The sequence below is a fragment of the Labrus bergylta genome, chromosome 15 (assembly GCF_963930695.1).
Source record: "Labrus bergylta chromosome 15, fLabBer1.1, whole genome shotgun sequence".
NCBI lineage: Eukaryota > Metazoa > Chordata > Actinopteri > Labriformes > Labridae > Labrus > Labrus bergylta.
In genome coordinates, this window is record NC_089209.1 from 15904120 (window position 1) to 15918072 (window position 13953).

The 13953-nt window shown below is 41.4% G+C and overlaps 1 protein-coding gene across 2 annotated transcripts in view; it reads right to left on the reverse strand.

The window, feature by feature from the left end:
- Window positions 1-13953, reverse strand: part of LOC109990079 (estrogen-related receptor gamma-like) — a 33567-nt gene that overhangs the window by 4350 nt on the left and 15264 nt on the right. For both annotated transcript variants that reach the window (XM_020642055.3, XM_020642054.3), the window contains exons 2-6: window positions 12979-13224; window positions 12685-12842; window positions 11287-11403; window positions 5329-5439; window positions 4040-4222 (exon numbers count right to left, since the gene is read on the reverse strand). In XM_020642055.3, coding sequence (XP_020497711.1) covers window positions 4040-4222; window positions 5329-5439; window positions 11287-11403; window positions 12685-12842; window positions 12979-13211 — 802 coding nt within the window. In that variant the 5' untranslated portion in view covers window positions 13212-13224. The remainder of the gene's footprint in view (window positions 1-4039; window positions 4223-5328; window positions 5440-11286; window positions 11404-12684; window positions 12843-12978; window positions 13225-13953) is intronic.

Sequence of the window (13953 nt, forward strand, 5' to 3'; positions counted from 1 at the left end):
GGAGGCTGTGTGGACTGCCACTCACCCAGAGCTGATGTGACATGGCCATTACGCTTCTGGGAGGGAGCAGTCTTCTTTCCTTTTCTCTCGCTTTTAATATCTGTTGTTTCCGTTTTTTCCCTTTTTCCATCTACCTTTTTGTCTCTGCCTCCAGTTAGATGAGCCGTCTGGTCCCTTTTACCTCCTCAACCTGCTCCTTCAATCCTGCTATTGTCCCTTCTTTTTATTTGTCCTCTGCCTCAAGATCTCTGTCATTTCTTCTCAACTCACTATTGTCTTTATCCGCACTCTGTTTATCTGCCATTTTCTTTATCTGCCTTTCTGCCCATCTCTCTGCTTCTCTCTCTGGACAAATCAAACCTTCTCCCAATAAAAGTTATTCAATTTGATAGGATAATTTAGAATTAACATTAACGACCAACATTTCCAATAAAGAAAATGTTTATTCCAGTAAATGTAAAGGTGTTACCAGTTGATGTCTTATTGTGATTGACTGTGGGCAACCAGTCCAGGGTGTACCCAGCATCTCGCCCAAAGACAGCTGGGAGTGGCTCAAGCCTGCTGCGACCCAAAACAGGATAAGCTGTATAGATAATGGTTTAATGGATGGAAATCCAATGCGTCTGCTCCACCTCCCATAAAAATATCCATCCAAGCCAGGCCAATGGTGGCTGTTTATCTACTATGGGGTGGGTTTGAGCTTGTTGACGTATTCAGACCAAGATGGCTGCTGCTAATGATGAACGATCTGAATCCATGATCATATCAGTTAAGAAAACTGGACAGTAGTTTAACTAAAGACTATAACTAGCTACATAGCCTAGAAGCCAAACACTAAGTCATGCTTTGCGTTGATTACATTGGTTTCCATCTTGATCTGAAATGAAGTGAGAGACACTAGACTAACTTGTGTTGCCAGGCTAAAGGTCAGGCTAAAATCATTAAAAACAACCTTCAAAGATACTCTTCTGACCAATGTTTGTATCTTAAGATGAAAACAAAGTTACATCTTCCTGCTGCTGATACAGTTTTGATAAGTACAGGGAGGTTGGAAGTCAGCATTAGTTTGAGGTGCTGAGAGAAGTCTTTCGATATGATGATGTCGCTCTGCTGTGCAAATTCAGATTTTATTAGTTCATTTCAATATTTTGGATTATTAATACTGAAGAGTATTAACTGCAGTTCATGAAGAGTTTAGAACATTTTAGAGAACAACCCTCACACTTCACAGATATGTGTCTTATGTCCAGGTTATAGTCTATAACAGAGCAGTGTGGGTGAGAAGCAGACATGCAGACAATATGCACACTGCATTAGTCTGTTAACAGACTCCAGTCTGCAGCGTTCGTCACACACTTTACTGGTAAATTGAGTTACGTCAGAAAAGATGATCAATAAGGTTTTGTCTCTCGTCTGCCCACCTGTCAGTTAATGGCACACTCCCTCACTCTCGCTCGTATGTGTATGCTCTCTCTCTCTCTCTCTCTGTCCCTCAGAAGTTGTTTCAAAGTTATTAAAAGATGAATCAACTGAAATTCCAGATTTCAGAGTAACATCTAGTTATGCTGCTCAGTCTGAAAGGATGATCAGACATCTTTGATTGCTTAGAAACACCTCAATGTGTGCACAATGATGGAAAAGCTCCATCCTGCTGTGAGTTGTAGTAATCTGCAGGAAGTATTATAAACAAGTTACCGACTACTGGAGTAGAAAGACAAAAAAGTGATCACTAATATCTGTGTGCTACATCTTGTAGCCAATAAAACAGGTGAAACAGTTTTATAAAGTGGTTGTTTTAACTGTGCCTGATTGTAGGGGGTGCAGCACCCTCAGCACCCCTACGTCCCTCGTCTCTGGTTAACTCCTTTTTTTATAATCAATAAAAATCACACCATGTGAAAAGCATCTTTTTTTCTGTTTTGGATTTTTTGGATATGTTTCTGGGACAGCTCAATCTTAAAGCCAAATGAGTTTGACAGTTGGATGAATACATGCCCCCCTGTGTCTCTCCCCCCTCAGGATGGTATCTGCTGTGTAAAAGTCTTCTCTCACTGATGCTCCGCTCTCCCAGTTTAACCCTCCACTGGCAAAGGGCTACAAATACACACATGACACATCAGTAGTACTGCGTCTGTCTCATGCGCTGACAGACAGTAAAGACAACAAGAGTAAAGAGGCAGACAGCAACAGCCTGGGGGTTTGAAGAAGAGGGGGAGGGGGGGGGGGGGGGGGGGGGTTCTTCATCCTTTTGTAACAGAACAATGGGAATGCTGATGAGGGCCATCAAAAGCCAACACAAACTCAAACGGTTGCTTCTTGTCACCCACTTTGAAAGAAATGCAGGGACAAATACAGATATGACACACACACACACACACACACACACACACACACACACACACACACACACACACACACACACACACACACACACACACACACACACACACACACACACACACACACACGCACACACACGCACACACACGCAGACACACTCACAGACTTAAGCACCTGCTTTGTTTGTTTTGTAAGCAATCCAGGACAAGACATAAACAAAAAGCCCAGGTGTTAACTTGGCAATGTTTTGGGTGTGGCTCACGGCTGATAAAGCGGAAAAGAGGACAGCACACTACCTACAGTACTGATTCATTTCATAATCGAATCATCAGCTGTACTTATTATTTTTCATTTTATTGTTCAGTTGTACCCCTTCACATTCTGTTTGATTTTCTGCTTAAAATATCCTTCTGAATCTTCACAGTTTTGAGGCTTAAAAGTTAAATCTAAAACATTTAAAGTAACGATATTCAAGATTCTCAAAGCAGGTTTACAAAAGCCCAAAGTCAAACCTTTCAAATGTTTCAGTCCAAAACACAAATGTACTTACTTAGCAATAACTAATTTTTTTTAAACTAAAAATTCAAGGCATTTCTCTCTTTTACACAATTCAACTTCAAAGGATTGAAAAGGACTGTATGGGACGATACTATTTTATGACATTTGGATAAATAAGGGAAGAAATAGAAATCTATTAACAGAGCATGAAACAAATCTTAAGTTGTAGGCCTGAATACTTAGTCATTTCATTTTTGTTTAAGTGCTGTTTTTGTATTTGTTAAACACTGAGCATACATGTAGATCTAGGAGAAGGTGGTTTATGTATTCAAAGTAAGTTGCAACCTGGCGGGGGGAGGGGGGGGTTCTCAAAAACCCACAGCCTGAAGTGTAAGTGAGAGTTATTCAGAGTAAGTGCAAGTGCTGTCTTTTATTTGGGAGTGTTCTTAATCTTAAATGCACAAGTGTCAGAGTCAGATCTGCGAACCTCTGTTGACACCGCATACGATTACAACCACCGACACAGCTGAATACCAGCAAACAAATCCCCCTAATCTACCAGAATGCTCACTTCCCCTCTCTCCTATCCTTTTCCACCCTCTTATCCAAAGGGAAAAAGAACTCTTGACACCCTCGTGCTGTCACAGGAGATGCTAACTGTTCCACCAATCAGGAGGATTTCAGTAATTCAGAGACAGCCGGAGCCCAGGAAATGAATTAAAACCTCCAAGAGAACAATGGTCAGCTGTTTTATATCCGGAACACACACTGATCAGCGAGGGTAAGGCAGTATAAGTGCGCACACACACACACACACACACACACACACACACACACACACACACACACACACACACACACACACACACACACACACACACACACACACACACACACACACACACACACACACACACACACACACACACACACACACACACACACACACACACACACACACACACACACACACACACAGAGCATGACAGACAGATAACACACTATGCCAACACGCCCCCTCACTTCAGGGCAGGCTGCGAGTGTCTTGGCACCCACAGATCACAACAATCTCCTCCTGTGATCAGATTAGAGACTTAATGTGAGGTAATGTGTGTGAGCAGACAGCTGACTGACTGACTGACTGACTGACTGACAGACAGACTTACTGAGACTGTTTTTTTTTTTGTCGTCTGAGTCGTACCTGGGATGTGTTTTGCCCAGCCGATGTTGACCACCAGCTCTCTGTCGGCGAGGTCGCACAGCGTGGTCAGAGCCTTGATGTCGCTCTCGGGCACGGTGGGGTCAGGCATGGCAAAGATTCCCTCTGGCTCGGCCACCAGTAGCAGAGACACCACCTTGTTTTCCACCACACTGCCAACAGTGACTGACAGGTGAAGAGAGGGTTAAAATCGATTTGTAATATTAAAAACATCTTGATTTTTCCAGGGCAATCGCAAACAGATTTTAAATAATTAAATAATTTCAGTTTAGGAAAAAGTAGTGGTGAACCAGTGAGATCCTGGTATCAGATATTAGTCTGATACCTACTCAAAATAGCTATCAGTTATCAGTTACAATGGGCTGATCCATGGGGCCAATCTATTAAATTCAGTTCTATGCTATTCTGTGTTTACAGCAGCATGTGCGCGTGCTGCATCATCAGTGCGCTGGTAGGATTGTGAATTTTGATAAGTGAAGTCAACATCGCATCAAGGGAGCTAATAAGAAAAACTAGTTAAATGGAACAAAGACAGCAGGTGAAACAAAATGAAGCGGTCAACATTTTTATTGCAAACATGTAAGAAACTTTGCAGTGATGTTTTGACACTAAATGGTACTGTTTGCGATCACATCAATATTTGAGTTTGCTCTGCCTGGTGTGTCTACAAGAATATATGAGAACACTTATCAGAAGAGTTTATCAACAGAAATGTTTTCTAATTTCAGAGTGGTTAGAGTTACTGGCTATGGTGTGGGTATGCATGAAAATGATCTCAAGCATTAATTCCAGATCACTGCCGGATGGTTTCTGGCCGAGTGGGATTTAATTTCCAATAAAACTTTTTTTTCCCCCAGGCTAAATTTGGTAATTTTAAATCAAAAGAGACAGTTTACCGATAAATGGTAAAGAAAATTAACTTTAGGCTCAATAAAAAAAAAAGTACTTCCAAAGGATAACTCTAAATTTGTGTGGTATTTTTGTATCAACGATCACAATGGGGCCGTTTTTTCTAGCTCAAGGAAAGTTTTGAGAATTCTCTGGACAGCAATCTACAGGAGTCTATTACATCTAATTAAATCTTTGCCCTTCAAGAACTACAGTCAGCGTTGATTAATGCCAGGTCATTAATAATTACAAGCTATAAAAAAGAACAGAGCGCAAAATATGTAAAGTAAAGGAATCCATAATATATCAGGACAACTCATCCAGTTGCAGTTGTGTTCATAATGCATCATAGCTAATGTAAACTTCAGTTTTACTACACTTACAGGTTTTTTTCTGGGGCAAGGCATTCTGTGGGTGCAGGTACGTGCTGTTCTCAGCGTCTATTCTCCTCTTGTACTTCTGTCTGCCGCCTCGGACACGGTCCAAACGCACACCTGCAAACACACAAACACAAACACAGGTCGTTAATGATACATCTGGGTTACAATCACACTAAAATAAAAACCTTTTCTTGATAAGTTCTGGACACACATGCGCACAGAAAGTGCAGATGTTTTTATTTATAGTAATTATTAAATGGTATTGCAAATACAATTGAAAAGAGACACAAATGAAGGTAATGATGCATTTGGCAATACAGTCAATTAGTTTTATTGTTCACATTCTATCTCAGTGTTATTCTATTTAAGGATTGTCAGACCTGTTAAAATAAAGGTTAAACAATAATATTCATTTATTTTTTATGTTTGGATTTTGGTGACAATGTAATGAAGTTGAGTTGAGTTTTATATCATTTAAATATTTCATAATGATTAACGATGACCACAGCTAGAAAGAGACTAATGTTTGCACATTGATACCAAAAGACACATGTATTTGAATAGACATTTCTGTAGGGGGGAAAAATTGAGGAGCTTGGAGAGAGTGTGCAGATTCTTTCAAGAATCGATTACTTTTGTCTGACTACCGTTAAATCAGGTGATCAGTTATCAGAGAGACGCTTCAATCAGAACTGGACAGGCACTCACCGGATGTTCACAAATCACCTGTCACAAGTCTTAACGATCCTGAGGACACTGAACGGGACACAGCGGCACGCTTCCTGTAACACGATACCCCGGCGACTTTAGAGCAGCCGATGACAACTGCTCATCTTAACGAGCATTGTGGTAACCTTGTCGCCGTTCTGACTGTGTGTATAGGGGGGTAGTTGGATACGGAAAGTTGATTGGATTCATGTTCATGGCAAAGGAACGGTCACCTGGTGCATGTGTAAAGACAATGTGAGTCCAGAGAGTGTGAACGTGACTCACGACGTCTTCAGTAGTGGTGTTGGGTTTCCTGATCTGCACGGTGTAAATGACCACAGTGGCCCTGATTCTATAACGGCACTCGCATTTGAAAGAGACACTCCGAGGGTATTATTTGCCCACTTGACACCTCACTGCGATACTCCATCCCTGGTGGCCTGCTGCCTCCTGTACTTACTCTTACTTGTGCAGATATTTATGGAGAGCATGCATGTTAATCCACAGCAGTAAATAATATAATGTAACTTAATCAGTCAGGACAAATGTGTTGAAGTAAAGGGTTATATGTTTGGAAAAGTTCTTAGTTTTAGCATTTTTAAAGTATTTGTAACAACACAATAACAGCATTTTTTTTTTTTTTTTTTTTTACAGTACCTGCATCAGGAGTTACTGTGAGAGGAGATAGGAGAAAGATGGATCACACATGACCTTTGACCCCGCCATAAGCCAACAGGCTCTACCATAAGACTATTATGAAGTATAATGCGCCAATGTTGTATGACAGTATATTTTTGCATTCAAAGCTCCTTAGAGGTCTGCCCATAAGCCTATAATTCCATCAGCTTCTCACACTTAGCGATGCAGTCCTATGTAAACACAAAATCTTCTGTTTGGCATGTAATGTTTGTTCGTCGTTGAAGTATTTGGGATTAAATTGAAAACAAAGTGGTTAACCAATCAGGGTTAAAACATATTTAAATAAAAAGTTCAAGGCAACTTTGTCATATGTAATATACAGTAGTTATTTGCTGTTTCATTTTCTTGATTATATTGATAGTATGTGATTCATTGAATGCAGTATTTGAATGTTGGTTTCCTGGTATGTCCGAGTGAGGATTGTTTTGTTTTTGCATGCTTTCACCTGTGCACCTGTGTACGTGACTGAGTCTGGTGGGTTCGTCGGGGGCAATGAGCCTCTTGTATGTGAGTTAAAGAAACGTACCACGATGTGCCACGATAAAGCCAATTGAATCAGTCAAATGGAAAACGGCTGAAATATGTCAATGTTTCTCTTTTCATGCTAGCCTGGTGTGTTGTACTAAAACAAAAAAACAAAACAAAAAAAGCATCACATTTTGTGTAACGAAGGTAAAACTGATAAGATGAATTGTAGAATAGGATTTGAGTTGGCAGTTTTGGGGGTTTAGTGGAAGAAGTGACGAGTTTGTGGGAAGATGAGTGGGGCATTAGAGCAGAGATTGGGTGGGCAAACTCAGTGCCCTCTGAAGCTCTGGTGATGTCATGAGGGGCAAATAGTAAGTGTGGATAATCCTGGGCACTTAGCAGGTGCTGCTTTGAGGTGTGAGATGAGAGACCAGGGTGCCCGTCATCAGATTTAACACAAACTTGGCAAACTGTGGATTAAATCAGAAAGCTTTCAGACATTACATTTGTAGAAAAAGTGTATTTTAAATGTGTATATTTCTGTTTGCGTGTGAGTGTGTGTGTCAAAGCTTGACAGTTATTCAAACACACACATAAGAGCTAAGTGTAACTCTTCACAGTGGAATGTGCTGACAACCAGAAGGCCAGGAATAGCTTTGGCGGATAACAAAACAGACACACCTCCTCCCTGTTCTTCTGCACAGCCCATCAGCGTTCGATAAACACAGACTGCTCAGACATTGATCTATTTTTTGCAGCTTTTATCCCTCGGCCTTCTTCTCAGAGTGTCCACTCCGGATCTTCGCACGGGGGGGGCTTTACAAGTTCCCAAAACGAAACACGGCTAGTACAACAGGTTCAGGAACATCCAGCCGCTGATATCCCAGACTGATCTGTGTTACCATGTTCTTGGGCATCAATCCCTTCCTCCTCCTCCTCCTTCACCACCACCACCACCAGCATGTGTTGAGTATAAACAATCCCACGCAACTCAGACATTGTGCCAAATGTACACATGGCTGCTGCCCCCCGATGTTACTGTGGCGTCACGTTCCAATTCGCGCAGTCAACAAATGAAAGGATTTGGAAAGTTGGCAGAGAAAAGTTCAGTTCTGTTTGGCTCTGATGCTTTTCTCAGAATACAGATTATCACACCTGAGACCAAATGACTTTAGCCAGCAGGAACAGGAAGTGGGGGATGTGATGAAAGAAAGAAAAAAGCTCCACTGATCATACATCTTAGAAGGATAAATCCATTTAATTCCAGGATGGCACATTTTGCAAACATACATGTGTTTACTGTCCTGAGAGGCGACAGCAACAGCAGAATCGTCCACTAAACAGGGCTTAATCAAATCCTGCCTGGGGTCTATATGTCTTTTAGCTGTGTGTTTAATAAGGCTCTGACTCTGCCCATTAAACCTCACAGCTCCTCTGTCTCAGCCTTTACTGCGGCCTCTCCAGGGAACAGGGGGCATTACGAGACACGATGAAGAGTGTTATGAGGGTGCTTACGAAGGGAGTTACGAGGGGCAGTTCGCATTTCATGGAGGTCCAGGAATCCCACAAGGCATCTGGAGGAATTTACGAGGGGGGAGTGAAAGCAAAAGGGGTAGATAGAGAAGGAGGAGGAGGAGGGTCAAGAGACGGACTGGGATGCTGTGGATGCCCCATACACTATTAAAAGTTGCTAATTTAGAGAAAGTGCACACAGACTCACACAAAGCGCATAGAGGTTTGTGCAGAAATGTGAGTTCCCAGTGACGTGTTTAAACAAACACATATACAACAGATCTGCATGTAATGATGCCTTAATTCTATGTATACATAACTGAGAACACACACAGCAGTAATAAACAACATGCTGTGGTGAATCTGAAGATGAGAAGGTGGCTTTAAAGGACCATTCCAGTTTATTACATCTGAGATATTATTTTCATTGTCTTGGCTATCAAAACATTTAGACTTATAAAAGTGACCATTTAGCTATGTAGCAACAAAAAAGTCTGGGAGGGGCTAAAAAGAGCAGTCAGACAGGACAAGTGCTGTAAACAAGTCAACAAGAGAACTTTGAGTTCTCAAGTTTGTAGGTCAAAACAAAAGTAAGTGCATCCAAAATGATCAGCATCAGATTCAGCTTAATTTGTGAGATTTTACTTTAGAGTGACTGTTATTATTGTAAGGGCATGTTTTTCTCTGTTCCAAATAAGCTAGACTAAGGCCCCGTGTCCGCCTAGCGTTCATGGCTAGGTGGCTGTGCGCTCGGACGCGCTTGCATTAAGCGTTTGTGCGCTGAGAAGAAAAGCGCTGCACGTCCGTCCTGTCTCTACGACAACAGTCTGTTGACAACGGTCGCTGTATGATCGACACTGCTCCGATACTTTTTACTGTATGTTCATTATTTTAAATCATTTATTTCATGATCAGACACTGAGCAAAGAGGATGTGGGTACAAGAAACAATCTGTAGGCGGTAAAAATACTGGAAATATCATACGTTCGATAAAGGGCGCCAGCGACGTAAACGGAGCCTTTCTGAAAAGTTGAAAAACTTGAGCGCTCAGAGCTCCAGAATTGTGTAAAGGCCTTGTGATCTTATTTTTTTTTAAATGACAAAATATGGCATGCAATCTTTTATTTTCAAGTTAAACTTGAACATCTCTGATCTGCGTCTTCACACAAATAAGCGTAAGCTAGCTGTTTTGACAGGGCTGACTTCAGATGTTGAGAGGGAGTCGGAAAAAGGAGGACATTTATAATCTCTGAATGAACTGCTCTATGAAATCATTCTATATTATAGAAATCTGTAGGACAGACGAGAAGGGTGAAAAAATATCTTAAACTGTATGAACCGTTTTCATGTGATTAATTATCAAGCCAAAAAGCTGTGAAGCTAGCTATTTCTCTGCTTTTTACGCCATAGATAATTATTCAATAAACAAAATCCTGTACAATCCTTTTTTCACATGTTCCCTCGGTCTACGACAGACACTCACAGACAAGCTTGATCTGCTTTCTCCTCCTCATTATCCTCTCTTGCTCCTTCACAGCTAGCAGCATCTGTCCGTTACAGTAGTAGGTCGCTGATGTTTTCCTTTTTGAGTCACTTCTAAATCTGGACTACAACATGTCATCAGACAGGCACACAGTCACACTAAAGGAGCACCTGACGGCTGTCACAGACATCTATGTAAAGGCTATGTCACCACTCTTAAGAGTTTTGTGTGGAAAAGATAAGGACAGTTTCAATGTGAAAGCTGGTTTAAAAAGGTGTTGTTATAATGAGTCATCCTTAATTTAACTGAGACGAGTCGTTTGAGGGGTGTTAATAAAATCGAAGGTGATTTGGGTGTAGTAAGCCACTGCTGTGTCTATAATTAGTTTACAGATTTTTTTTTTTTTTTTAAATGTTGTTGTCCATCACAAAACAGTAGACACTGGGTAGGTCCAATTCACATTATATTCCACACCCATAAAAAGTTATATTTTCTTTAAAAAAATCCCTACATTTGAATTTTTGTAAAGCAACAGTTTGCTCCACCAGTACACATACACACACATGCATGCACTCAAACACATGCACTCAAACACATGCACTCAAACACACACATACGCACAGACAAAAGCAGATTATGGAGGAACACTGGTTAAGCAGTGATGGACACGTTGGAACAGTAAACAGCCCTCTCTTCCCTATCAGAGACGTGACTATGAATTGTTCAGCCCTGTGTTTACTACACACACACAGACCTACACACACATCACAAGTGACACAAAGGGGCTGAAGTTTAACTGTCAAAGGTTTTAGGTTTCACTGCACTTTACAGAACTACAGTACAGTCCATCACCAGTCCATCAGGTGAGAAACTAAGAGAACCTCAACCTGTAATCACACTATTGTTTCCAGGAATGCGAGATTAAAAAAAGCACAGTGAGACTCTTCACTCTGAGTGCTTTTTTTCCTCCAACTTAACCAATGAGGTTTTTGAACTTCTGCCAAAGCTCCCAACTGATCAATCCCACAAGAAAGGCAAGTCAAACAAAGAATGGACCCATGCTCTTAGAGTAATTTACGTGTCTAACTGACCTTCTCTCAACATGCCCACAGCCAGACATTTCACAAATCGACAGGCCTGGCAGGATTTCCTTCTTCTCTTGGTGATTTCACATTCATTGGAGGCAGGGCAGCTGTACTCAATGTTACCTAGAAAAGACAAGGAAAGACAACAGGTCATTTTGTTTCAATTTAAATGGAGAAACTGGAGCAATTTTAAAAATGTGCGGTACGTCATTTATTTCTTCATTGAAGTCTTAAAAAAGTTATCATGATGGTATTTAAGTTTCCTATATGTTAGGACATTTTAACTTGACGATGTCACAGAATGAGATTCTTAAAGCATGCTCCTGTATGAACGTCTTGACTTGGTAAAGTTGGAGGAGTCAGGAAACGCAACAAATAATTGAAAAGTCAAAGCGACATTTTTAGTTCACCCATCCAATCTTACGCTTCCCCTAATGCACCTGGAGGAGTGTTTCATTAGACCAGATCTTTCAACTCCACATCTCCACTTCTTGCAACTCTGGCTTTCTTTTCCAAAATCTAATTTCAAGCAGAAACTAAGATGACTCCAATGACATCATTATGACATCATCAGGGATTATTTATTGCTTTTCGTCAAAGCTCTCGACATACCGGCACAGCACATTGAACAACTGTTTTGTCAGGCTTTGAAGTGGAACTTATGATGAGTAAACTTCACTTTATGCGTGGAAATAAACAGCATGCACCTTTACATTTTCACCTTCATTTTGGCTGCATTGGAAAAAAGAAGAAAAACGTTCCCAACACCTATTAGAGTAATAGCCATGACAGCTAAAGATCCAGGTTAAGTCTGGTGGCATTCAGCCAGTTGCAGGCGCTCTCAGCTGCCTCCCTCAATCAGAAACAGGAAGTATCTGATAAGCCAGACATCAGATCTTCCCATTTGATCCAACATCCTCTCATCCCGATTGCCCTCTGAACCCAGCCAATTCCTAGAGGTCTTGACACTACGCAGCATGTCAGGTCTCCCACAGAGTGCAGGACAATCTTATTAAAACACCCACACTGCCTGCCACTGATCCTTGCGACTAACAGCTTTCAGGGCTAAAACGACTGCACACACAGTCTGCACACTATGTTATCTGAGGCTTTAAAGCATAAACTCAAACATGTTTACTATATACACGACACGGTGTAAGTTTAACCACATATCAGCTGTTTGCAAACAGGTCTTTATTTCAAACCTTTCCGCACCTTGAGAGGCCAGAGCTGGAAGCAGTGAACTAACTGATTGTGGGTTGTTTACACCAAAACAAATGCTCAATGTTGCTTGTAAAACAGGTTTAGATGATGCAGGAAGGCATTATCAGTCATGCATAAAAAGAACTCTGTTACTAAGTCTGAAATCCAGACCATTTCTGCTTGTGTGTGTCTTTCTCTTACCCTGGATGGTCCTCTTGAAGAAGGCTTTGCAGGCCTCACAGGAGGCCACACCGTAGTGGTAACCTGAAGCTACGTCACCGCACACGAGGCACACTCGCTTGGCCACTGTGCCCAGCATGAACTCACACTTCACTTGGCTTTCTCCATCCGCAAACCTCCTGGATAGGAGAAAAGAAATGAAATTAGAAAGAAAATGGGGAGATATCAAAAAAATCTTCTTGTGTAGTAACATGATTCCCCCTTTTAGACATGTTAGATACACTAATTAAGGCGCAGTATAAACTGTGCACCAACCTGTTTGTTCCCACATTATTGGCCAACACCGCTGGGTGACCGTAAAGGCCCGGTGAGTCCAGGCTGTGGTTGTGTCCTTTGGTCAGGGGCCCATAGCTGGAGTTTGTGTCTGATGAAGAGCTTCCAGGACTGGGCTGAGCCGGGCTGACGTCCCCCTGAGAGCTTGGGCTCGGGCTTGAGGGCTCACGCTTTATTGTGGATGGACAGGTGGGGTCCAAGCCCCTCAGTGACATCCTGCCAAGATGTCTAGAAAAAGGATGACAAAAAATGTATTAACATGATTATATATGCAACCTTATTGTGATACATATTCATGATGGGGAGATTTGACTTTGGACTCAGCTTTATGTGATGACTCACCTTGGTATTGTTATAAATATTAATGAAATGTAATTGACCTTCAGGGCTGTAGGCTTTGATAAGTTTTATTAAGTCAGGCATCATTTACACTGATAGCAATCTAGTAATAAGCAGCTTGGAAATATTATCACCTTTCATTTATGGATTAAAGCAAGTGTTTTATAAACCACAAATAGAAGTGCAGAGGAAATGCATCACTCCCGTCCTTAATATATTTTTTTTAGTCCTGAGGCTATTTCCAGTTCTCTATCTCGATCTGTCCCTTCGCTTCATGCATCCATCCATCTCCATCCTATCTAAACCGGCCGTTTTGGATTTCCCACATATGCAAAGCTGCTGGCCATAACACGGCTTTGTTTTCAGAGGTGAGGATTGTTTAAGCAAACCTATGGAAATAGCCCAAACCAGTGATCACTGGGTCATCTTGCCTATTAAGTTCAAAACCAAACCAAGACGCATTTCTCTCTCACTCTCACACATTTCCCTTGCAAATTTTTGCGTCTCTCTATTATCTTATTGTCACTCTTACTGTACATCAAAATCAACCAGTCAAACTCTGCAGCCAGTGAAACAGGTTGTTTGGACAGTTATTAGCCTTATTTCACTATAAGGAAA